This window comes from Cucumis melo, chromosome 3 (assembly GCF_025177605.1).
Source record: "Cucumis melo cultivar AY chromosome 3, USDA_Cmelo_AY_1.0, whole genome shotgun sequence".
In the NCBI taxonomy this organism is placed as follows: domain Eukaryota; kingdom Viridiplantae; phylum Streptophyta; class Magnoliopsida; order Cucurbitales; family Cucurbitaceae; genus Cucumis; species Cucumis melo.
The window spans coordinates 10,213,170-10,237,793 of NC_066859.1; the positions used below are offsets into that span (position 1 = coordinate 10,213,170).

At 37.7% G+C, this 24,624-nt stretch overlaps 1 protein-coding gene across 1 annotated transcript; it reads right to left on the reverse strand.

The window, feature by feature from the left end:
• Positions 1-10,849: 10,849 nt before the first annotated feature.
• LOC127148660 (uncharacterized) lies at positions 10,850-16,392 on the reverse strand. The gene is made up of 6 exons (XM_051082856.1): positions 15,729-16,392; positions 14,067-14,096; positions 13,880-13,986; positions 13,136-13,634; positions 12,448-13,038; positions 10,850-12,282 (listed from the first exon to the last, which is right to left on the reverse strand). The coding sequence occupies exons 1-6, from the start codon at positions 16,390-16,392 to the stop codon at positions 10,850-10,852; spliced, it is 3,324 nt and encodes a 1,107-aa protein (XP_050938813.1).
• Positions 16,393-24,624: the final 8,232 nt, after the last annotated feature.

Sequence of the window (24,624 nt, forward strand, 5' to 3'; positions counted from 1 at the left end):
TTTAAGACAAGACTCACAAGAAGGTAAAAAGTTATCTTCTAACAAATTTAAAAGTCTACTCTTAACGGATCTCTTAATCGCATTGAAATTTATGTGATCGAATCTTAAGTACCATATATATAGGTATTAGAAGAAATGTTTTTGTATTTTATGCTTAACATTTCAGTATTAAAGACAAATTATGCCCTAATTGGTCTTAACTTATATAAGTTGTTTATAGGTATAACAGAACAAAACTGAATACATTTTCTAGAAAGATAAACCTTTCAATGATTTTAAAAAATATTTTATACATTTGTTTTGAAATAAAAAAGATAGATATTAAATTTCTCAACATTTTGAGAAACATATAAAACATCTTTAAGTATGAAATATCTATCTAAACAACCTTCAGATCTCCCATTGCTTCAGTCGAGACAACCTCTTTTGTTCCAAACTTTAAGGATGATCTCGTCTTAATAAGCTTTTCAAGAACTAGTTTCCTGAAATAAGAATTAAATATGCTTAGTAGTTTCCTGAATCTAGTATTCAGGTTGAAGTATCATATTCTACTAAGCACGTTTAAATAGTTAGTAAATCATATATACTTTGTGCTTCTTCTCAACTTTCTTCTTACCAAGGTACTTTGGTCAATTCCTTAACCAATGCCCGTTCTGGTTGCAATGGTAACATTTACATTTCACAACTTTCTTTCCTTTTCTATTCTTAGAAGTCAACATTTTGACTTTTTACAACTTTGCCCATTGTTATCAATTTTGAGCTTTCGAATATGAATCTGTATTCATATTTTTTATATTTAAATCACATTTAAACATAAAACTCTTTTCTCAAAGCTATAATTGATGACTATATCACATATACTTGTTGATTTCTCTTTCTTTACTTAATTTGAACAATTCGAATTATTCCAACATGTTATTTTGAGTTAATTCTGTATGAGCTAGCAGGGGAACCTAACGGATCTATAGATCATGCGCTTCAACAATCCGAGATTAACTAGCTAAACACTTTTAGACCATGTTAATCAACATTCGTTAATTAACGGGTCATTTCCCTTAAGTCCCATAGTTGCACTCCCCTCACTATAGATATATTTTTGTCAATCTGATATAACCATGATCAATAAGTTGATCCTTCATAGGTTGTTCATAACCTCGGTTGGATCAAAATATCGTTTTATCCAAAAGACTACATCTTGTTCCATAAGCTCCACTAATCCACTATTGAACAATTGGTTTAAGATCTAACCTATAAATCGAATCCCTCTTAGGCCAATGAGAGGGTGGGGTCCTTTGTTCAAGACTTGGATTCAGTCATTAAGGAAACAATCTATCCACTAACCCTTAAGCAAATAGGAGTGAATTCCGTTTTTCACTCTATGTTCCTAGCCATTCAGCCAATTTGAAATGGAAGGCTTGTTGAGTCAGTGCCGTTGAGCTACCCTCACCCATACAGATCTAAGAATAATACCATTTGAATAGAATTTCATAGTTAGCTCAGGATTAAGATTAAGTTACTAGGTCATCAAAAATTGAAATAGTCAGTTTTATATAGTCAGTTTTATATAGTTAATGGTGTTATAACTTAAAAGTAGCTATTTCATGGTTTCAATCTTATGTAAACTCTTTACATAGGATGCCCCGACTTCCATGTCTCTACATGAACGATTTAGGATCATTTCGTTTGTACTAACTACAAAGCAAGCCATATAGTGTTTCCAGAATAAGGCGCCTAACCTTATTCATACACTGGAAACTATTTGGGCTGTAGTCTTGAACTTGATCCACGTTTATGTCTCTACATAAAGTTTAAGTCTACACTATATAGGCTTGGCACCTTAGTTTATTAGATTCAAGATTATAGTATTTTATTTTCACTAAGATAACCACTTTATTAAATATAATATAATTTAAACTACAAACTATGAGTTTTAAGACATAAATTCCAACAAACACCCACTTCGACTAAAACTCCTAGTAGGATAAAGCAATGTTGGAATTAACCATGAGAGAATTACTCATATGAGTACAATAAACATTTCAATATAATACACTAGGGCATACACCCATATACTCGATAGCCTCAACAATAAGTCCTCAATAACCATTTTATTGAATAAAATATAATTCAAACTACAAACTACGAGTTTTATGACATAAATTCCAATAACCTTAGCTCTCTTTCTTCTGTTCGATCTTGGAAATGATATGCCAGGAGGCCCAACGAGTGTCAATGACGTTCTTGTAAGTGACAAAAAAGAGGTTACTCTGCTCAACTGCGAGTTTTTCCTTGTCAAGAGAAGTTGAATCCTTCTCCATGAACTTAACCATCTACCCATAACGCTTGGCCTGCTCGACAAGTATAGCTATGTAAACATCCTCCTCACAAATAGAGGGAGCAACAGCCATTGGAAGGAAAATGGAAAATAGATCTGCAAAATGGTGGTTTTAGGATCAAAGTGTGAAAGGGAAAGAGGAAGGATTGGATATCACTATGCAATTGAATTAAGGCTTTGACCACTCAAAAGTGCAATTGAAGACTGGGTGGACTTAGTTCGAGTTTGAGTGTAATGCACACTGTTTACCAGCCTTTTCAAAGTGGATTGGAGTTGCATAAGTTGAATTTCTCATTCGGGTGGAACCAAAAGTTCAAGTTCCTTTGCGTGGAACCAGAAATTCGATTTCGTCACCCATGGGTCGTCATCAGCAAAGGGTTAAAGTTTCATGGGTCGTTGTCCGCTTCTATGTGGCCAATCGAAACATGGCTTTTGTGTGGCAGTTGAAACATCTAGTCTACATGGGCTGTGGGTCTGTGGGTCGACTGTCTAAAAATATCAATGGGTCTATGGTTGGCCGAAAAGTCTGTGGGTCGCCGTTTATGAGAAAACTTAAGGCTTTGGGTAAGACCTATAGTTAAGACCCGTAGTTAAGATAAGAAGTAAAATTCGACTAAGTGTACTGAAACAGACGTTTTGGATGGACTATGCAATAAGAGGTTGGTTAGTTCACGAGAAAGGTTATGCAACAAGACTTTTGAAAGGATAGGCAATTATAGTTCTTTGTGAAATGGAACTTGGTGAGAAGAAACAAGGAAACTTCTTAGAAATTTCCTAAATCTACTTAATGAGCCATGTTTAAGGTTTGTTAAGCACGATTAAGTTAAATCTTAAGATCACATGTATACCACTAAGACGCAGAAGGTGGTGATTTATCAAGAGCTTAAGGGTGACTAAGCTTGTTTAAGGAGTAGTATAAATAGAGGATGAGATAAGAATGTTAAGAAGTATTATGCTATGAGTTTTGAGAAGAAAAGATTAAGTGTTGAAGTGGCGTTTCAACACCCTTTGCAAGAAGACCAAAGCACCTCTTGGTGTCTTAAACGCCACATTTTCTTGCCTATTGGGATGCGAATGACTAAACTTGGTTAAGCAAGATATATTTAGAAGATTTCACTTACAAGACCTATAGAACTTCTCTTTTAAGGATGGCAACCTCTCGACGCCAAAAACGCACACTTTTTCTCCTTTCGGGATACAAATGTTGGAAGTTATGTTGCCAAGATGGAGTTTGTCTCCAGCCTTTGTCAAGTCACATCTCCCCAACTACCATTTCTTGTCTTCTAGAGAACCTTCCTCAGATGATGACGTAGATCCTTGTCTAGAAGTTATACTTGTCAACGGGCTCTTCTCACGTAGCTCTTGCACGAGGTTCTATGTGATTCACTAGTTTCTTCTTTTGTTTCAATTTTTGCATTAAGACACTAAAAATTGAGGTAAAACAGGTATAGAGGCTTACGTATAACACATTTTTAAATACTTATGAATCTACGCTATAAGTTACACATTTTGACACTTTTACTATGCATTTTCGCTTCATTTTTCTATCTAAAAGGTAATAATAACTTGTATTTCTACAAGTTATCAGAAATCACACTAGAAATTTGTAGAAGGCGAAGTATTACTTGCTATCGGTGTGGTGAGAAGGGGCATTATGAGAATGAATGCCAAAATAAGATGAAGATAGACGAAGAAGTATTAATACAAATGCAAGTAGCATTTCACTCTATACAACAATCTACTAGAGGAGGTTTTGCATTAGACAAAGGAAAAGGGGTGGTAGATGTAGATTTTACGAGCAAATAAGAAAAGAAGATAATGGTAAATCTAAGTATGTAATTTTATAGTCATACTTTTGTAAACTTATAAGTATTAAAGATAGAAGTTTTGAAAGTTTGGAGTTATTTTTGTTACCTAAATTTTGAGGGCGATATTTCTAAAGAGGGGAAGAGTTGTAAGACCCATAGTTAAGATAAGAAATAAAATTTGACCAAGTGTCCTAAAACAAGCGTTATGGGTGGGCTATGCGAGAAGAGGTTGGTCAGTCCCTGAGAAAGGTTATGTGATAAAACTTTTGAAAGGTTAGGCAATTAGAGTTCTTCTCCAAATGGAACTTGGCAAGAAGAAACAAGGAAACTTCTCAGAAATAATTTTCTAAATTTACTTAATGGATCACGTCTAAGGTTTAACTTAAGCATGATTAAGTTAAATCTTAAGATCACACGTGTACCACTAGGAAGCAAGAAGTGATAATTTACCAAGAGCTTAAGGGTGACTAAGCTTGTCTAAGGTGTAATATTGTAACGACCCAACTTTCCGGACTAAGCTGAGGTCACTACTCAGTGCTCAGACTCGACCACAAAACACAAAATTCATAACGGATCGGTTACGATTCATTTAAAACGTTAGAAATATTACAAAAAAATAGTTTCGGGCCCTATTTTAAATCACAGTCACAAAAGTTTCAAATAAAATACTCAGGTCATCAACTCAAAATCACAAAACCAATTATGCTAACAAAATACATCAGCGGAAGCATAAAGAAAACCAGACGCGTCCATATGGCCTTCACGCATCCTTCCTGCCTCTCGTCGGTCTGCCCCTCGCTGTACCCTTACCTGAAAAGTTAAAGAAGAGAAAAGGGGTGAGTATAAATATACCCAGTAAGGGACCCACTACCGGGCCCGTTAGGGAACAACAGTTAACTTCCTATTCAGGGGGTACCCTACATAACAGTCTAGTGGTTCCGTAGAACGCACATATCAGTCTCGTGATCCCGAAGGATGCACATATCAGTCTACTGCTCTCGAAGGATGCACATATCAGTCTAGTGCTCCCGAAGGATGCACATATCAGTCTAGTGCTCCCGAAGGATGCACATATCAGTCTAGTGCTCTCGAAGGATGCACATATCCGTCTAGTGCTCCCGAAGGATGCACATATCCGTAAGGTACACTACCCCATAGATGAAGCTAACCGTTACCCCTCAGTCCATACTAAACCGTCTACAACAGTCATACCCCAACAACACTCATATTACAATTTCGCCATAAGCTTCGCCAGTCAGATTATATAGATTTAGACAACTACATCCTCGGTAGCTATATGCGTCTCCGCTTCACACACCATTGTGATATCCCTAGATCCAGTCAACTAGTCAATCAAAATCGGACTCACCGTCCTTCCACGACCAGACTCCATGACCAAAATCCAGACAAAAGACTACCACGTACCTAACCGTAAAATTTTAAGGTCCATCGACATACCATTCCAATCCACAACGTAGCCCATAACATAACTACAATATACCGAACATCCGACATCGGTGCCTATCCGTACACAATTCCTTACACTCGATGGCACACAAGCTACAACTAACGGTCGCGTTACCTTTACATCAGACAAGAGCATAGCAACGATACTTAAAGTCAAACACACATGCATTTATTCAGTACAGTTATTAACGTGTAATCCCCTGTGGATTACTACGTTTCCAGCCTCGATCCGAGGTCCAGTAGTAGGAAAACCCTTACCTGATACTCGGTTATGCCCCTCGATCGAGTCCACGCTCAACGGATCCACCTAAACGAAAACACAAAGGTTTTAATCGATGATACTAGTAGAAGTCATTTTAAATGGTCCTAAGCAACATCCGTTGACTTACCCAAGCAAAGGAAAGCTATCTCCAAACAAGCCTGCCACGGAACCCGAGAACTTAAACGTCAACTCCTTAATACCTTCAAGTGATGAAAGGTAGGACCAAATCTTATTCCAATATTCAAATTCGAATCGGATGTAGCAACATTAGGAAATTCATCAAAAACAATCCTTACCGAAGACTCACCATGACCCGAAGTGGAGGAATGAAGGCTTAGGTGGCTCGGTGAACAGGGAGCTCGGCTTGGCTTGGAGGTGTTCGGCTTGGCTCGGCTCGGCTCGCGGCTTGGGTTGGCCAGCTCGCGGCTCGGCTCGGCTTGGATCAGTTCACGGCTCGGCTTACGGCTTGGCTCGGTCCTCGGCTCAGCTCGGCTTGGGGCTCGGCTCGGTCTTCGGCTTGACTCGGCTCGCGGCTCGATTTGGCTTGGGGCTCGGTTCGGCTTAGGGCTCGGCTCGGCTTGGGGCTCGGCTCGGCTCGGGCAAGGATGGCGGCTCGGCTAGCTCGGCTCCACACAGCCGGCTTGGAGCCAATTTAATTTCCACACCACTCGGCGGCGAAACACACGGCGACGATGGCAGAAATGGCTTGCCCGGTTACTTACATCGATGCTAGAAATACGACGGCCAGCGCTGTACAACCGAGGCAGAGACGGCCGATGGCTGGCCGTGCACGCGGAACCCAGAAGAAGACGGTCGGAGACGGCTGCAGTTGGGTGGCTTTCCGTCGGTGATGTGCGGCCGGTTAGATGAAGGAGGGAACGTTCGTGCGGACGATGACGTACGACCGAGCTGGTGACGGAGAGGAGGTCGGAGACAGGGGCGGAGGTGGAGACGTGCGCGAACGGAAGGAAAAGAAAAGAAAAATGGGCGGCGGCGACGTGACACGAGGAATAAGAAGACGAATTTGAAAGAGGGGGCGCGCGCTCCTTAGGGTTTATTTAAAAAAATATATATATTATTATTATTATATATATATATATATATATATATTAAAACAAAATAAATATATAAAAATAATAATAATAATAATATAAATAATAAAAGAAAATATTAAATAATAAAAATAAAATTAATAATACAATTTTTAATATTAATTAATTAAAATAACATTAATATCACATAATGAATATAATATTCAATAAAAAAATAAAGGTTTTAATATTAATTTATAATGATAATAATAAATAATGATAATAAGATGAGTAATATTATATTATTATTTCATCATCTACAAAATTTTAAAATCCCGAAAAATTCACATAAATGCTAAAATTTTACCTCGAAATTCGGGGCGTTACAAATATAAATAGAGGATGAGATCAGAATATTAAGGTGACACACCCCGTTCTAGGTTTTCCCATCTAACCTACATTGTGGTGTGATGTACTCTTAGCAAACAATCATTTTTAAATGTAACATTTACAAAACACTTTTCAAGAAATTCTATAAAAATTTTGGCAGCATCTCCCCTTAAATATGGGTTAGCCAAACTTGAAAGGGGAATAAAATTTCACTTCTATACATCTATGAAATCCTCAAACTCAAAATCACATCAAATGTGTCTAACCACACACCCATCTAAACAAATCCAGAGTCTAAATTAGAGTTTAGATTCAAACTAGATACTAGTTATAAAATAATTAAAATCTAAAAGGGTCTCAAAACATGTGACCTTGGTGTGACCCTCGATACTTCTAACCACCCAATTATACAATACAAAATTGAAGAAAAACATACAAAAAGAATGAGAATCTACAATCAATGACTGGAAGCTTAACGATCACTTGGTCTTTAATCGCTACCTAGGGGGAGAAAACATTGAAAACGTGAGCTAGAACTCAGTGAGTGGCAAGTTTTGAGAAGTAAAAACTCGTAAAACATGTTCTAAAAAAATGTGTAGTTGTGCCTCGATAATGAAATAATAATATAAATGTTATCATCACATGACCACAAATCAAACCAACAAACCTATACTCAATCTAGCCATGGCAAGATGTCTAAATATACGACCAAAGATAGCTCACACATGACCAAGGAATCATGCAACCAAAACTATCTCACGCATATTTAGTACCCGCCACAATAGCAACTTCCATCCAATCCAACCATGATAACATACTAAATACATGGCCCAAAATAGCTCACACGTGATCCATATCTACAAGGAAGCACGCGGCCAAACGGAGCTCATGCATACTTAGCACCTACCATAATAACAATCTTCATACCAGCTCGTATGTGCACATAGAGCCACCCACCATGGGTTAAACTAGGCCTGAAGCCAAATCACAATCTTCCATCCATGTCCTCACCTAGGTTCAGCTCTCCGATCTCCAGTAATGTCCTCTTTCAGCCCCAGAATCCCTTGACAACTATAGGTGGCGCTACGGAAACACATTCACATAGCCTTTAGGATAATTACCAACATTCATTTAAATCACATATTTCAAGTTTAGAAATCAAACATCTTTAGAAACACATTTTCAAATTATTTTCGATCCTTAGCAATCAATACATATTTTTTGAACTCCTTCAAGTCTAGTTATAAATCAATGAATGTTTAGAAACCAATTGTCATCTAAAACTTGCTTAGCAAGTTTTGGTTCAACCACAATTTCGAAATACAAGAATGCATGGAAAATCTAAAATCATATTTGAAAACCTTTCTAGCACATAATTCATAAAGCAATCAGATTTTAAATTTTCATATTAGAAATAATCATACTAGATTTATAATAAAAATACTTGAGAATAGTCCACTCGCTATCAATAACTCGATCCCCCGGAATCATACGCTTCCTTCATTTTAATTTAGCCTGAAACAAAGATTAAAGTCTATCAATTATCTTCACAAAGCAAGACGACACAACAATCTTCAAAACACTTCATAAGACCAACTCAAACTATTTTAGTTTCTAAAGTCCCTGAATTCTTAATTCACCTTAGATTAGACTAAACTTTTCACCTATGGATCCTTATACTTGAAATATAAATACTTAACCCAATGAGCATTCAACTTAGTTCAAGCTCAATGGGTCTTTTATGTGGATACACTTTTATCTCCATTATTGATGATGTTTTGAGATTTATATCCATTATCAACGAGTGGTCAACAACCTTAAGCACTTCATAAGATTTAGATTGAATTATTCTTAAATGGTTTAATTTAGGCTAAAATTTCCCTTTTGAACCTTCAAACTTTAACTTAAACTCTTGATGCCACAAGCACCCAGACTTAATTTGTCTTATAAATCCACTCACTCCTATATCCAATATCCATACCTTAGAGGATTTAGATCCATTAACAATCTCAACATCAATCTAAAGGTCAATAACTTAGAATCCTACCCTAACTCATCTAAAACAACCTCAACTATGTTGATCAATACTTCCAAGTTCTCTAAATCTTCAATTTCTCATACAAAACAATATGGGTAAAATTAAGTTTACACTAAAACTAAATGGGTATTTAAGAACTATGAAAGAACCCACTCAATTTATCTACAACCTTATCAATACCTTGTCGAAATTGCCTAGACAGCACGTTAACGACTTTCTAAATTTGATACTAGTACCTACAACCATTTTATGATTTGAAGCTTATAGAAGTAATACCCAGACGAACTCCAAAGTTAAAGGAAAGTCCATTTTCAACCTTTAACATTCAACTCTAGGACTTCAGTATCATGGATAATTCAATTTTAATGCTTAAACTTAATGGGCATTCAAGAACTCTAAGAAAACTCAACAACATTACTCAAAAAACCTAACAAGTACTTCACAAAGTATCCTTCACTTTAATGGATAGCATGCTAACTACCTTTTAAAATCAAGATCAAGCATCTAACATCATGGGTTACTCAATATTATCACTAAAATTAGTTGGGTACTCAAGACTTGCTTCATAAAGCTTAGAATCTTACTCAAGATGTGCGAAAACACCCAATTCCAAGCTTCCCAAAGGCAGGACAACAACTAAAATCTCCTACGATTCCAAATCTAACAACAAAATGTAATGGTTATTGTTAAACTCAAGCTTAAATGTAATAGGTAATCAAAATTCACCTTAAACACAACCTCAAGCTGAGGAATGGATATGAATGGCGACTGACTTGATTTCTGGCGAGTTACCATGCTTGGCGACTGCACCACAGCTAACTCATTCTAAAACCCAATTCAGAAAGTACCAAACTTAACTTGAACTACAATTTAAACAAGGCTTGTACCGACGACGTCACAATAGGTGAGAGCAGCAGCTTAAAGAATGAAAAATGACAGCTAAGACACTGCTTGAAGAACGACGAACAACAGCATAACTTCATGCAACTTGCTACGACTGGCAGGTGCGTTCAAAGCAATGGTTGACAGGACGACAGTGGCAGGACTCCTGTCAATCGTGGGGTGCTAGACAACGGAAGAGAGAGATGGTGAGCATAAGAGAGCGACAGAGAAATAAGGAGAGATGACCATGGGATGAGGGAGTCAACGAGAAGAAGAAGAAGGAGGAAAAGAAAAAAGAATTTAGACAGAGGGCATCTCTTAAAGAATGAAGAAGGAGAAGAAGGGAGTTAGGTATTTTCTCTTCTCTTTTTTTATTTTTTTTAAAAGGTAATTTTATTATACAACAACAATGGGGACCTCACAGCCTGAGGTCAAGGCAACAATGCATAAAGAGCTAACAAAACATAGAAAGTCTCTAAACATAACAAGCGAGTGAACCAAAAAAACAACCAAAAACTAAAGGACCAAAAGACCACAAACTCGATCAAGTCCCAACGACTGGGGAAATACAACATAACAAAAAGGAATAAAACCCCACAGCCCGGGAACAAGCAGGAAATCAAATAAAATAACAAGTTAAAAAGGTAGATGAGCATCCTCTCTCCACGATCCAGCACGGGCACGAATCCACGAACATATAAGATGGAAGATGACAATAGGATCATGAGCCTGACCACCATGTAACCGATGATTTCTCTCGTTCCAAATAAAATAGATAGTTGCGCACCAAAGAACACGCCACAGCTTCCTCCTCACACCCTTCCCAATACCTTGATGACAAATCCAAAACAACTCAACCCCCCAATGCCCAATCCTATGAGAGGAAGCCATGATCCGAAGAACCCTAGACCAAACATCCCCCCCAAACGAACACGAAAAGAATAAGTGATCGCGAGACTCCATTCCCCCCTGACATAGAATGCACGACAACAGTACTGAACTATCCCACCTATGCAATCTATCTCTAGTACCCAACCTATCTTTAATAGCCAACCACGCACAGAAGGAATGTTTTGGGATATTTCCCCCACCCCACAATAATCCATCCCATAAAACCCGACCACCCCTAGGACGAACAGCTTCCCATGCACTTGCAATAGAGAAACCACCCTGATGACCAGGAACCCATACCCAACTATCACTAACACTAAGACACGGACTGACCTCCTGAACCCTCTCCCATAAGTCAATTAAATCCAAAGAAACTCGTGGCCAAAGCCATTCTCCATCAGGGTCAATAAAGTCAGAGAGTCTAGCCTCCCTCCGACTAGCTGCATCATACATCACTCTCTCCCCAACCTGCTCCAAAATGGCACCTCCCGGCAACCACGAATCAAGCCAAACTCTACAACTATTACCATTTCCCACCTTCATCCTAACAAGATGCTTCAGCTTCTCTCGCTTACGTAAGATTGCCCGAAGATACCAAGATCGACCCACTCTACTATCAACATCCCACACAGACCTCCCTTTCAATATATAAGCTTCCACCCAAGCCACCCAAAGAGACCCCGAATTAGTCAACATAAGCCACAAAATCTTCAAAGTACTCGCAATATTCCAAGAAGGGCCATCTCGAATACCAAGGCCGCCCTCCTCAAAGGGAAGACACACATCCACCCAAGCCACTTTAATACCTCCTCTACCTTCCTCCTTACCCCTCCAAAGATAAGATCTGAGAATCTTGTCCACCTCATGGTGCACATACGCAGGAAGAACAAACACACTAGCCCAGTACACTTGCAGACTACGAAGCACAAAACGAACAAGCTGCAGTCTACCTGCAAACGAAAGAACTCGAGTGGTCCAAGAACGAATCCTGCTAGTTATACGATGAATCAGAGGAGCATAATCATTAGAACATAAACGACCAGCCAAAAGAGGAAGGCCAAGATAACGAACAGGGAGATTTCCACGGACAAAACCCATACAAGCAGCCAGATGAGAAGCATTCTCATTATTAACTCCTGCAACAAAAATAGAGCTTTTCCTAGGATTTGCGAACAAACCTGAAAGCTCACCAAACTTCTAAAGACATTCTCTGATAAATCTGATAGAGGGCTCATCAGCAGCACAAAAAATCATAAGGTCATCAGCGAAGGTCAGATGGGTTAACTTAACCTTCTCACAACGATGGTGAAATTGAAAACTCTGAGGGATCTTATTCAACATACGAGACAGAATTTCCATCACCATCACAAAGAGAAAGGGAGATAGAGGATCACCTTGTCTTACACCCTTCCTGCCATGAAAAAACCCCTTCAGCGAGCCATTAATCATAATAGAGAACATAGTGGATGTAACACAGGCCCTAATCCAACTCACAAATTTCAACGGAGTACCAATAGCAATCAGCAAACCAAACAGAAAATCCCAATTAACAGAGTCATATGCTTTTTGAAGATCAACTTTTAAAGTACAACGAGGCTTACCGGAGTTAAGATGATATCCACCCACCAGTTCCTGACAAAGCAGAATGTTCTCGATAATACTCCTCCCAAGAACAAAAGCAGACTGATTACTACTGATAAAAGAAGGAAGCCACACACGAAGTCTATCCGCTAGAATTTTAGAAATGCATTTACATAACACATTACAACAAGAAATAGGACGAAAATCCTTCAAACGCTCCGCCCCATTATGTTTAGGAATGAGGGTGATAGTAGTAGCATTAACTCCCACTGGAAGGTAACATGTCTCAAAGAAATGTAGAACCGCATCACAAAAATCTTCCCCAACCACAGACCAAGCACCTTTAAAGAAACCTGCAGAATCCGTCAGGACCCGGGGCCTTTCCACTATCCATAAAGAATAAGACCCTCCTAACTTCCTCCCTACTAATAGGCAACTGTAACGCCTGACAACACTCCTCAGACCACTCGAACTGGACAATATCATCAATGAATGGGGACAATTCTCTATAGCCAATCACCTGGGATCCCAAACTGTTACTAAAATAATTAACTGCCATCTGAGCCACCCCATCATGTGAAGACACCCTGGTTCCATCAGAATCAACTAGAGAACGTAGAGTGTTACGACTCATACGAGAGCGGACTGATCGATGGAAAAAAGTCGTATTCTGATCACCCAGCTTTAACCATCGTATTCTGGATTTCTGCCGAAGCGAGGCTTCCTCCAATATAACTGCTGTCCAGAAAGTCTCCGTAGCAAGACCTGCTTGGTGACTCAAAACATCCGACATAGGATTACGTTCTACCTCTCTCTGGGCTATATCCATGGCTGCCTTAGCATTGCGTACCTTCTCACTCAGACTCTTTATGTGTCTACCAAACCATCTTCGCAGGATAGGCTTGAGATGATGAAGATTTCTCATGAGGCTCACTATCGGAGAGACACCCTAATGGCGATTCCACATCCCAGCAACCACCTCAATAAAGGATGGATCCTCCACCCAATGATTAAATAACCGAAAAGACACCACTTTGCTATTTATCTGAAAGCTAGGATAAAATAAGATAGGAGAATGATCAGAAATACCCCATGGAAGCACATTTACCAACATGGTAGGCCATGCAAAAAACCAATCATCATTCACCAAAACACGATCCAGACGACGCAACATCCCAGACCCCTGAACTTTACTAGTCCAAGTAAACCAGTTTCCCTGCACTGAGGCTCTACTAAGTCAGCATCACGAATAGCCAGATCAAAGTCCTCCATCTCACCCTGAATAGGAGATCCCCCAAATGCTTCAGAATGAACTCTAATAGCATTAAAGTCACCCATGACAACCCCTGGTCTCGACCACGCAGAAGTAATCTCAACTAACCGACGCCATAATAAACGTCTCTCAATATTACTATTCGAGGCATAAACACAGAACACCTCTCCACAAACACCAGATAAAAGATCTGTTAACGTACCTGTAACAAACTGCTCATCCATCACATGAGTAAAAAAAGAAAAACGATTCTTCTTCCACATTACCCAAATCCGACCAACACCACTATTACTGTAACTACATGAGTAATCCCAAGAATTACCAAACCTTCTAGAAACAGAATCAAAATTACCTTCTCGAACTCTAGTCTCCAAGAGGCAATAGAACCCCACTGAGGAAGACCCCAGAAAATCAACAACTGCCTTACTCTTCATCTGGTGGTTTAAACCACGTACATTCCAAGTGCACCAACTAATCATGAGAATTATTAAGCATAGGTAAACCTTTAGGACTAATAGAAGAACTAACACCACTTAGAATATCAGTACCTTCATCAACCTGTAAGGGTGGCAGTGAACCCTCTATTATAGATAATGCCCATTTGTCAGCGTCACCCACCTCCAAAAGACTACCAAAAGAATTTGGCATAATCACCTCCATACTCTTTCCACGATCTCTAATAGATACTAACTCACTCTTCTTGCGAGTTACAAGGGTAAATCCATCTCTTTTACCCACCCCCTTCTCCACTTTTCCATTATGTCTATTAGGAGTGTTATTTATTTCACCTTCCTCTAACTGTTTGAACGCTTCAAGAACAACTTCCCCACAGGGTTCACTGTATACATCCTCCCCCTTGTGTACTACCTCCTCCTGAATGGTTTTACTCTCCTCACTTCTAGAACACTTACTACTAGAATGCCCAAAAGCACCACACAAATTACACTTCCATGGTTTCCACTCATAATTAACCGAAACATTAAATTCCACTCCCCTGAGATTAACAGTAATTTCACTTGGCATATTTGACCCTCCCTCTAATTCAACACAAACACGAGCATATGATAGCCTATGACGCTCCTTAGTGGCCAAGTCTAAAGATATAGGTTTTCCCACCGCACTCGCTACAACAGCCAACCCAGCTTCTGTTATAACTCCATGGGTAATTTCCCCAATCTAATCCAAACCGGAACTGAATTAAACACAAAGGATTCAAGAACAATACCTGGAGTCCACTTTCTGAGGAGCATAGGCTTGCCACCAAGATGCCATGGTCCCCGCGATAAAATCCACTCCACTAATTTCGACCGTCTAAATTGGAAGCATATAAGATCGTTTTCCAAAATAGTGATAATGGGCATTTCAATTTTCCCCCAAATCTTCTCAACTAGGCGCTGAATAACGGAATAAGGAAGTTTGGCATTAATCAGTTGACCTACCAAGGAATTTTCCCACACTCTTATTCCTTGATCAATAACCTCTTCTGTTGGGATGACAACAATTTTATCCCCAATAACTTTGGGAGGAGTATAGAGAAGGGAGCCTTCAGCAGCTGTCCCAAAAAGTGAAGCCCAAGTGGATTTAGAATTCAAAACACCACCAGCAGCTGTGTTCGGTTGAATTTCATCATGAGCTACCAAATTGGCAGAATCAATTTGTGGCATATTAGGACTTCCATCATTCTTCCGCCCAGACCCATGGAGATTATTTGACGCAACACCAGGCCCAATTTCTTCAGCCCACCAAATTCTGATCCGCCAACATCTCCACCTTCAATTTGAAGTCCACTTAGCTTAGGCCCAATTTCCTTTTGAATTTCCGAAGCAAGTGACGGTCCCATTACGGCAGAATTCAATTTCACCTTATTCTCAATTCGCGGCCCCTTAGACGATTCAGCCTTCAGCCCACCAAAATCTGATCCATCAACATGACCACCTTCAATTTGAAGCCGACCAGGAGCTGTGTTTGGCTGAATTTTATCATGGACTACCAAATTGGCAGGAACAAATTGCGGCCCAATTTGACACAAATCATTTGACGTAACGTCAGGCCCAATTTCATTCAAACTTTCTGAAGCAATTGACGTTCCAATTTCAGCATAATTGAAATTCAAATTTCTTTCAATCCGCAGCCCCTTGGACAAAATTGCCTTCAGCCCACCCGATTCTGACCCGCCAACAGCTTCACCTTCAATTTGAAGCCCAATTATCTTAGGCCCAGTAACATTCAGTCCATTCACCGTAGATCCAACAGACGGAAAATTGAACCCAGCCGAACGATTTTTCTGGGCCAGTCGGTTTAGAGGGCGAACTGCATCTAGGTCAATCGTCTTCCTCTCGCGTGCCGCCGCCTCGTGAACTTTCTGTAATTCGGCCAATGCTCGCTTTCGAGCCTTCGAAGCATCGCCGACCAACGCATCTCCAGTATCTGTCATCGTCTTTTAATGGGTTGCCGAACTTTAAAACCGATGAATCACAGAAGCCAAAATTGCAGCACTACGAATGTCTTCATTCCATCAACAAATGAAATTAATCGATTAAAACTCAGGATTCGATCACAATAAACAATTTAATTGGCACTAAAACCTTCGAATCTGATAGCAAATGGCTTTAATCACACAACGTAGCCAAAACACACGAAGATCTCAGAGAAAAACCCTGAGTAGATGTCCCCGTCAAACCCAATCCTTTGTCCTTCCGATGAGCAAAAATTCAAATGAAAACTCCCCGAATCTACCCGAAAAATCTAATTCAATCAAACAACGTGATGAATCTGATGAAGTCACTGATAACCCAACAAAACCCAGTGAATGAATCGCATAATTTTGCTGGAAAAACGCCCCCGCGAACCTTCAAACGCCGATTGCCCGAACGCCAAAAATGGTGAAGTTGAGAGACGCGCGTGTAACTCACGCGCCCGCCTTTTTTCAGACTCAGTTTTCTCGTCCTGTCTCGCTCTCTTCTCTTTTTTTATTTATTAAAGAAAATGTGAAATGACCTTTATGCTCTCCACTCAAAACCAAACTTCAACTTTGGCCTTTTCCTTAGCTTTTCCATCACCTATTAAATTTCTAAATCATTATCAAAATAAAATTGCTCCTAAAATTTTCTCATCAGGATGATTCAACCCATAAAGAATGTACACTTGGATTTTAAACTTGTATTTCAAAACTTAGAGAATATTAATATACATATAAGGAAAATGAAATGAGGACTTACATTAGGAGTATTATTCTATGTTTTTTGAGAAGAAAAGATTAAGTGTTGCAGTGCTGCCAAAGTGTCTACACGAGAAGAAGAAAAAGAAAAGTCTTTGAAGTTTAAGTAGCTAAGTAGTGTGAGTGATTCCTTTAAAGTATTTGAATGATTTTAAACATTATTATACATTCTTTGATGATTTGAAATGATGATTTTGATTTAAATGCTTCTAAAAGAGATTTACATGTAAAGCTTATATATTTCAAAGTATGATTTATGTATTTCAAAGCATGACTTGTTTATGTAACGGTGTTGAAACCATTAGTTACTTCCTGTCAATAACCTAACTATTATGTTCACATAATGTCAAGACAACCATGGGGTGAAAGGGGCTACATTTTGATGAGAAGCTGGTTAATACGTTGAAAGAGAAGCATAGTAAGCTTAACAGCTCGAGCAAGAAGAACGAATCTGTATATTCTCGAATGCTATTTTTATAGTAGTCTAAACGCAAAGTAATAAGACCTAGAGTAAAGAATGACTCGGGATCCTTGGCAAGAGGAATGTTTCGTAACTAATGTGTGTTTATGCAAGCACAAGCATTTATGCGAAGTGATATGTTTATATGAACTAATATATTTTTGTTTTATGTTATGTTTGATGAAATGAGGTTTGTAAAGGTATTGCGAAAAGGATTTCTTACAAACCTCACTAAGTCTGTAGACTTACGTTTTCAAACTTTATCTTCTAGGAATTAGCTTTAAGGCCATGTTGGGAAAAATGAAGGGCATATTAGGCAGAAGGTCACTAAGGCATTTTACTTTCTAAGTTTAAAGACTTGTGTAATTGTATTATGTTGTATCATAATGTAAAATGCTTAGCTTGAGTTTAATAAAGGATTTTATTCATTATCTTCTTGTGTGAAGTATTCTTATCGCCTAAAAGTCTAATTTCTATGTTCGTGTTTAAGAGGCTAGGCGATCAAGCAAAGCTTAAAGACCTTAAGATCGTGTGTCTTGGGCGTTTAAATGCGTCAAGGATGCTCAAGTCACACCCATCTCTCACGAGTACAAGGCATCTGCGGGGCGAGGTATGACACTTTGTGTGGCCGGTCGATGGAGATGGTAGAGCGAGGTTGATGGTTTTTCGAGGGCAGAAAAGAGGAGATGAAATGGCTATTTTATTTAATAAATTTATTTAAAGAAATGAGGGAAATAAAAATTATTTTTATATTTTGTATTTTTAAATTTTTATACTTTTTATACTTGACATTTTCAAATGTCAAATAAATTTTTTAACTATGCTTGATGGTGTTTCCGCATCAAGTAAATGTTAATTGTACTTAATGCGAAAAAACGTCAAGTAAAATCTGTATTATACTTGAACCGAAAAAAAAGTCAAGTAAAATGTCTAATATACTTGACGCGAAAAAAACGTCAAGTAAAAGCTAACGTAAAATAGTTCAAAAAATTCTGTAAAAGCTCTGCTTTTTTAAAACAATACTTGACCTTTTGTTCACGTCAAGTAATTGTTCACTATACTTGACGCGAAAAAAAAAAGCCAAGTAAAATCTCCACTATACTTCACGCGAAAAAAAATGTCAAGTAAAAGCTTACATAAAATAGATCGAAAAATTATGTGAAAACTCTGATTTTTTAAACTATACTTGAGGCTTTTTCTTTAAAATGGTCAATATTTGACATTTTTTTTAAAATAAAATCATCAAATATGTAAAAGTTGCTAGTTTCAAGTAAAGCAGATATTGTAGTTGTGTGAATGTAGTTTACAAATTACGAGTTTTAGGACATAAATTCCAACATACTCCTACTTGGACTAAACCTCTTAGTGCAATAGAATAAATTATTTGAATTTTTCCATGAGAGAATAATCCATATGAGTACAATAAACATATTTTTTCAATAAACTAGGACATATATGTAGGGAATTAAACAAACTCAGCAAAAAAAAAAAAGAATCGATTATTTTACCCCTAATTACACTTGTTGGTTAATGTTAGCATTACCCTAAAGTATAAGAATTAGGATTTTACAAGGAATTACCTTTGTAGTTTCCGAATCACTTGAATTTTCTCCAATCATGAACTCGGACGACCATTAATGTTGTCCCGTTATTTTCTAAATGAGGAACAGGGTTGTGTGACTCAAAAGAGGAAAGGATTTGAGTGAGAGAAATAGAAAATTACTAAATGGTAAAGGATTGGAGAAAAAGGAACTTGGTGATTTTTTTAAATAAGTAAAATAAAATTGGCAGACGATTTTTAGAATTTAAAGAAGCCTCATTTTATAAACGAATTATATGCAAATTTGCTTGTAATTGAATCACTAAAGTCGAACACCTCATAATCCACTAACTATTAGTGGAATTATTCACCATTGCATTTTTTTCTCAGTGAGCTTGGTGTCAACACCATAAGTCTCTATTTAGCCCACTAATAGTTAATGAAATTGTCAAACAAGATGTTGGATTTTATCACTAACTTTAGTCAAGGGACAAAATGGTCATTTCACCATTCTAGTCAAAATCAAACTTTAACATTTCAAGTCAAAAGTCAACATTTTGACTAATTTTGACTTCCCTAGCATGAATTCGCATTAATTTTCTTGAAATTCAAATCATATTTAAATCGATTGTCAAATCAAAGTTTAACTTTTCAAAGTCAGAAGTCGACATTTTTTACTTTTATCAACTTTGACTATTTCCATCATTTTCGAGCTTTCGAGTATGAATCTGTATTCAAATTTTTGCATTAAAGCCTAAACCAACAACCATATCTCTAAACCAACGACTATATCACCTATACTTGTCGATATCTCTCTTTTTGTCTAATTCAAACAAGTTGAATCAATCCATAATTTTATTCTAAGCTTATTCCATATGAGGTAGTAGGGGAACCTAATTGACTTATAGATCATGGGTTCCAACGATATGAGATTAATTGGCTAAACCCTTTTAGGCCAAACTAATCAACATCTATTAACTAACGGATCATTGCACTTTCTTCACTATAGATATATTTGTGTCCATATGATATAACCATGATCAATAAGTTAATCATTCACAAGTTGTTCGTAACCTCGGCTAGTCAAAATACCATTTTACCACAGAGATTACATCTTGCTCCTTATGTCCCACTGATGCACTATTGAACAAAAGGTTTTAGGTCAAACCTATAAATTGAATTCCTCTTATGCCAATGAAAGGGTGTGACCCCTTATTCAAGACTTGGATTCAGTCCTTAAGAGAACAACTAAGTGGGTAGGAGTGAGTTCCATTTTGCACCCTATATCCCCAACTATTCACCCAGCCTTACCCCTGAAATGAGAGGCTTATTGATTCAACACTAATGATCTGCTCTCACCTTTGTAGATTTAATGATTTACTCATGTGAAAAGGAGTTCATAGTTAGCTCAAGATTAAGATTAAGTTACCTAGGTCACATATAATTGAAATAGTCAATTTTAAGCAATAAACGACGTTATAACATTAAAGTGACTATTTCATAGTTCAGTCTTATGTAAACTCTTTACGTAGGATGTCCCACTTTCACGTCTCTACATAAATGATTTAATATAACATCATTTCAACTATGTACAAAGCGGGTCATATCCATAATGTCCTTGAAATACGGTGTCCAACCTTATTCGTATATTATACGCTATTTAGGCTATATACTCCAACTTCATCCACATTTATGTCTCTACATAAAGTTCAAGGTTACTCAAAATAGCATCGGGACCATAGTTTATTGGATTTAAGATTATAGTATTCAATTTCACTTCTTAATAACAACTTTATTGATTAAAATATGATTACAAATTGCGAGTTTGAGGACATAAATTTCAACAAACTCCAACTTGGACTCAAACTCCTAGAGGGATAAAACGACTTAGAATTTAACCATGAGAGAGAATTACATATGAGTACAATAAACATATGAATATAATAAACTAGAGCACATGGCCAATAAGTCTTCCATTTGTCCTAGTTTACAAACATTGTAGACCTAAACTTTTTAAGTGATCCTCAAACACTTTAGCCGTGAGGGCTTTTGTAAGAGGATCAACAATGTTTTGCCCAAAAGATACCTGGGTCACTAAAACACCACCATGATGTATAGTTTTCCTTATTAATTGGTACTTGCATTTAATATGCTTTACTCCTTTATGTCTTCTAGGTTCTCTTGAATATGCACTAGAAGAAATATGACCTTTAATGTCGGTTGGAAAAATGAAATCAAACCTTTAATGAAAATTTTTAAAATGAGAATGTTTAATGTTAGTTTTAAACCGACATTAAAAAGGAACTGTTTAAAATCCCAATCTCATTTTCTTCCCTCTCTTATCCGTTGAACCAGTCCACCGTGCCCAGACTTTGTCTTGCCTAGTCGTCTGCTGTGTCTAACTACGCCACGTCTGTCATAGATCTTCAAAGGAACTGTTGTGCTCGTTCGCACGCCCACTTTGTTTCACGTTTGCATGTCCATGTCTGTCTCACATTTGCACGTTCTAGATCTTTTCATGTTCACACTCTCACACCCCCTCCTAGATCACCTACTCTACATCTTAAAGGTGGCGTAATGTCAACTCAAACCATTGTCTTCTGAAAGAATTTCAACTGACCTTTCACTTGAAGATATAAAACATTTGGAAGCAAATGTCTTTATACTTTTAAAACTGAAATGCAGTCCATTTGAGATAACTTTTATAAATACTACGTAAAATGTATAAGGCATGAGTAGTATAGATTTTCATAAAACATGTTAATACTATTAATTCCTTTTGTGCTTGAAAACATGATTAGCCTAGCAGTAGTAAGATTAGTACACGGAGATTCACAATCTGTTCTTGGAAAGAGAGAAAACGTTTTGAAAGAGTGAGTCAAAAGACTTAGTGAGCAACAGTTTTATAAAATTAGTTTTCATGAACAGTTTAACATAAAACTGAAGTTTAAATAACACTTATCAATAAATTGTCATTTCATAGAATGATATTTGAAGCATTGAGCTTTTGCATAACTTTTGGAAGACATGATCCATAGCCACATGCAGTATTAAACCTTTTCGTCCTAAGATTAAACAATTAGTAGGAAATAGTTTTCACTGTAATCTTTATCTTTTAAGGCATAAAATATACCCTTCCTGATGGCCCATAAACTATAGGCTCGTTAAACCTACCATTAGTATAGAGTTAACCACACGTATACAATAGGTCTTATGGAATATTCAAGCTAGGATAAAACATATTGAAAATCTTGAAATATTTCCTTTGTTTTTATAGTTCATCGATAAATCTTTCAAACAAGATATAGCTTGAGAAATCAGATTAATAATCATTTTTCCTCAAACATGTCTTTGAACAATAACGTCCAAATCATGCTTTATAACTTTTAAATCAATGTGTCACTCACTGTACTTGAACTAATCCTTAATTAGAGAATTCCTTTAAATCCCCATTGGTCTAAATATATCACATTTATTCCTTAATTAATACTTTAATCAATAAAATATCCAAAATTTTCCTTAAAATTTTCAAAAATAGCAAAACAGCCCAAAAATAGCCCAAAAAGTCTGACGCCAAATGGCATGGTGGCTGGGTTGGTGCGAATGCATGGCTTTGGGGGCCTTGTTGCATGCTAACCTCATAATGAGGTGCCACGCGCGTCTTGGTCGCCTACTCAACGTGCATCACCATCATGTGCCTTACGCATTGTGCTACGTGCACCTAATTATGCATGCTAACCTCCTCGCATGGTCATGCGCGCTGCTTTAGCATGTTGGTTGTCACTTGGCTATGCCATGACCATGCTTTTTACCTTAAAACAAGCCCCAAAACCTTTGAACATTATAAAATCATGCTCATCATGCCTAGTCATGTTTGACACTTATCCACTGCCCAAAAATACTAAACATGACTTGACTCTTTTGGTAAAACTTCCTTCTTTAAAGTTTCTCTAACATTGCTTATCTTTCTTACCTCACAATTTCAAAACCAAAATCCTCTTGACGTGCTTATACTTTAAAAAACGTCCTCCTTGGTCAGTTTCTCCTTGGAAATGACCTTCTTACCTTTTCTTGGTCTAAACGCTAACTTTCTCTCACCCAAATTGCATGGCAATCTAAGTCTATAAAGTAGACTTAAATTCTGGTCTTTTGGGAGTGATTTAGAGTAATTTGTCGAGTGGATTATGAGAAACTTAGGTCTGAAGTTGTCTATTTATAGGAAAACTATGCATGAATTTGGAATGACAGCTCCAGCTTGGTAAATCGCCTCTTAATCTCCTTAATTCACCTCTTGCTTCCTAATCGACCTTCACATTGGGTGCAAAAAATTCATGGAATTTACTTAAGACACTTGGATTAACTTTAAATTGATTGCCATTAGTTTGGCCTAGAGCTTGCCCAAAATGCCTAACCTTGTCAAGATACCCAACTAATCTTTGTAGCCTTTCTCCTGTGCTATCCTTAAATGTTTAACCCTGTCAATTTCCTTGCCTACTAATCTCTATGGCCACATGCCTTCCCGCAATCAAGCTTTCCTCACGTAGTGTTGGCTGCCCAACTTATGCTTTCTAACCTCTTAGGTCATCTTGCCAAGCACATAGTCTTTCTCGCCTAGTCATCAACACACATGCGAACCTCTAAATCATCCTTCTTGCCTAACAAGTACAATGTTGCCAAGCCATCTAAAACGCCTAGGCTTTTCCTTTGAGGTTATTTTCAAGGTTTTGACCTCTAGCACAATCTCTAAACACCTAGCTTGGAGGTTTTGAACCCATATTTTGTCGCTTAATGAGTGTTATTTAAAGGTTATTTAGTGTCATTTTGGCTACCCACCTAACCTATAAACGCCTTAATGATCTTCCTTTGGACCCTTAGCTAAGTTTTCCCAATTTTTCCAACTTCTTATCTTTGCCAGATCTTAACAAGTTCCAAAGATCTAAGAATTTTAGGGTTTCACATGCATGTCGCCTTGCCACCATTGTCACACGTTTGTGTCTGTCTCGCCACCACCATCGCACGTCGACGTTTGTTCACATTTGCACGTCCTAGATTTTTGCACGTTTTCACGTCCACGTGTATCTCGCAAGCCTAGATTTGGTCTGCTCATGGCTAGATAGATTGTAGAAGTGCCACTAATTGAACGCCTTGAGAGATTCTGCAGTCGACAATGTGAGTTTTGCTTACTTTCTGTAACTCTCAAAGTTTATTGGTTGGCCGTGAGATGCCTGAAATTTTCTATTTATTATTCATTTGATGTTCATTTAGTGTTGTAGCTTCTATGCATAATTGCTTGCTACCTTCTGTGATAACATTCTTAAGAAAGGTGGGAGTGAGAAGTTAACTAATGCGTTGTACAGGAATATAGTCGTATTTAAAGGGAAAAAAGGTCGAAATGTGTATATAATCACCACATGTCTCGTAATGGATATGCAAATCTTGTTGATGAATT

Excerpts from the sequence above, each read along its gene's own strand:
- LOC127148660 (XM_051082856.1), bottom strand. The coding sequence starts at position 16,392 with ATGACAGATACTGGAGATGCGTTGGTCGGCGATGCTTCGAAGGCTCGA. Across the intron at positions 13,987-14,066 it reads AGACGTTTATTATGGCGTCG|CATTTGGGGGATCTCCTATT; the intron begins GTTAGTTGAGAT and ends TTCATTCTGAAG. Across the intron at positions 13,635-13,879 it reads AAACTGGTTTACTTGGACTA|GGTGTCTCTCCGATAGTGAG; the intron begins GTAAAGTTCAGG and ends AATCGCCATTAG.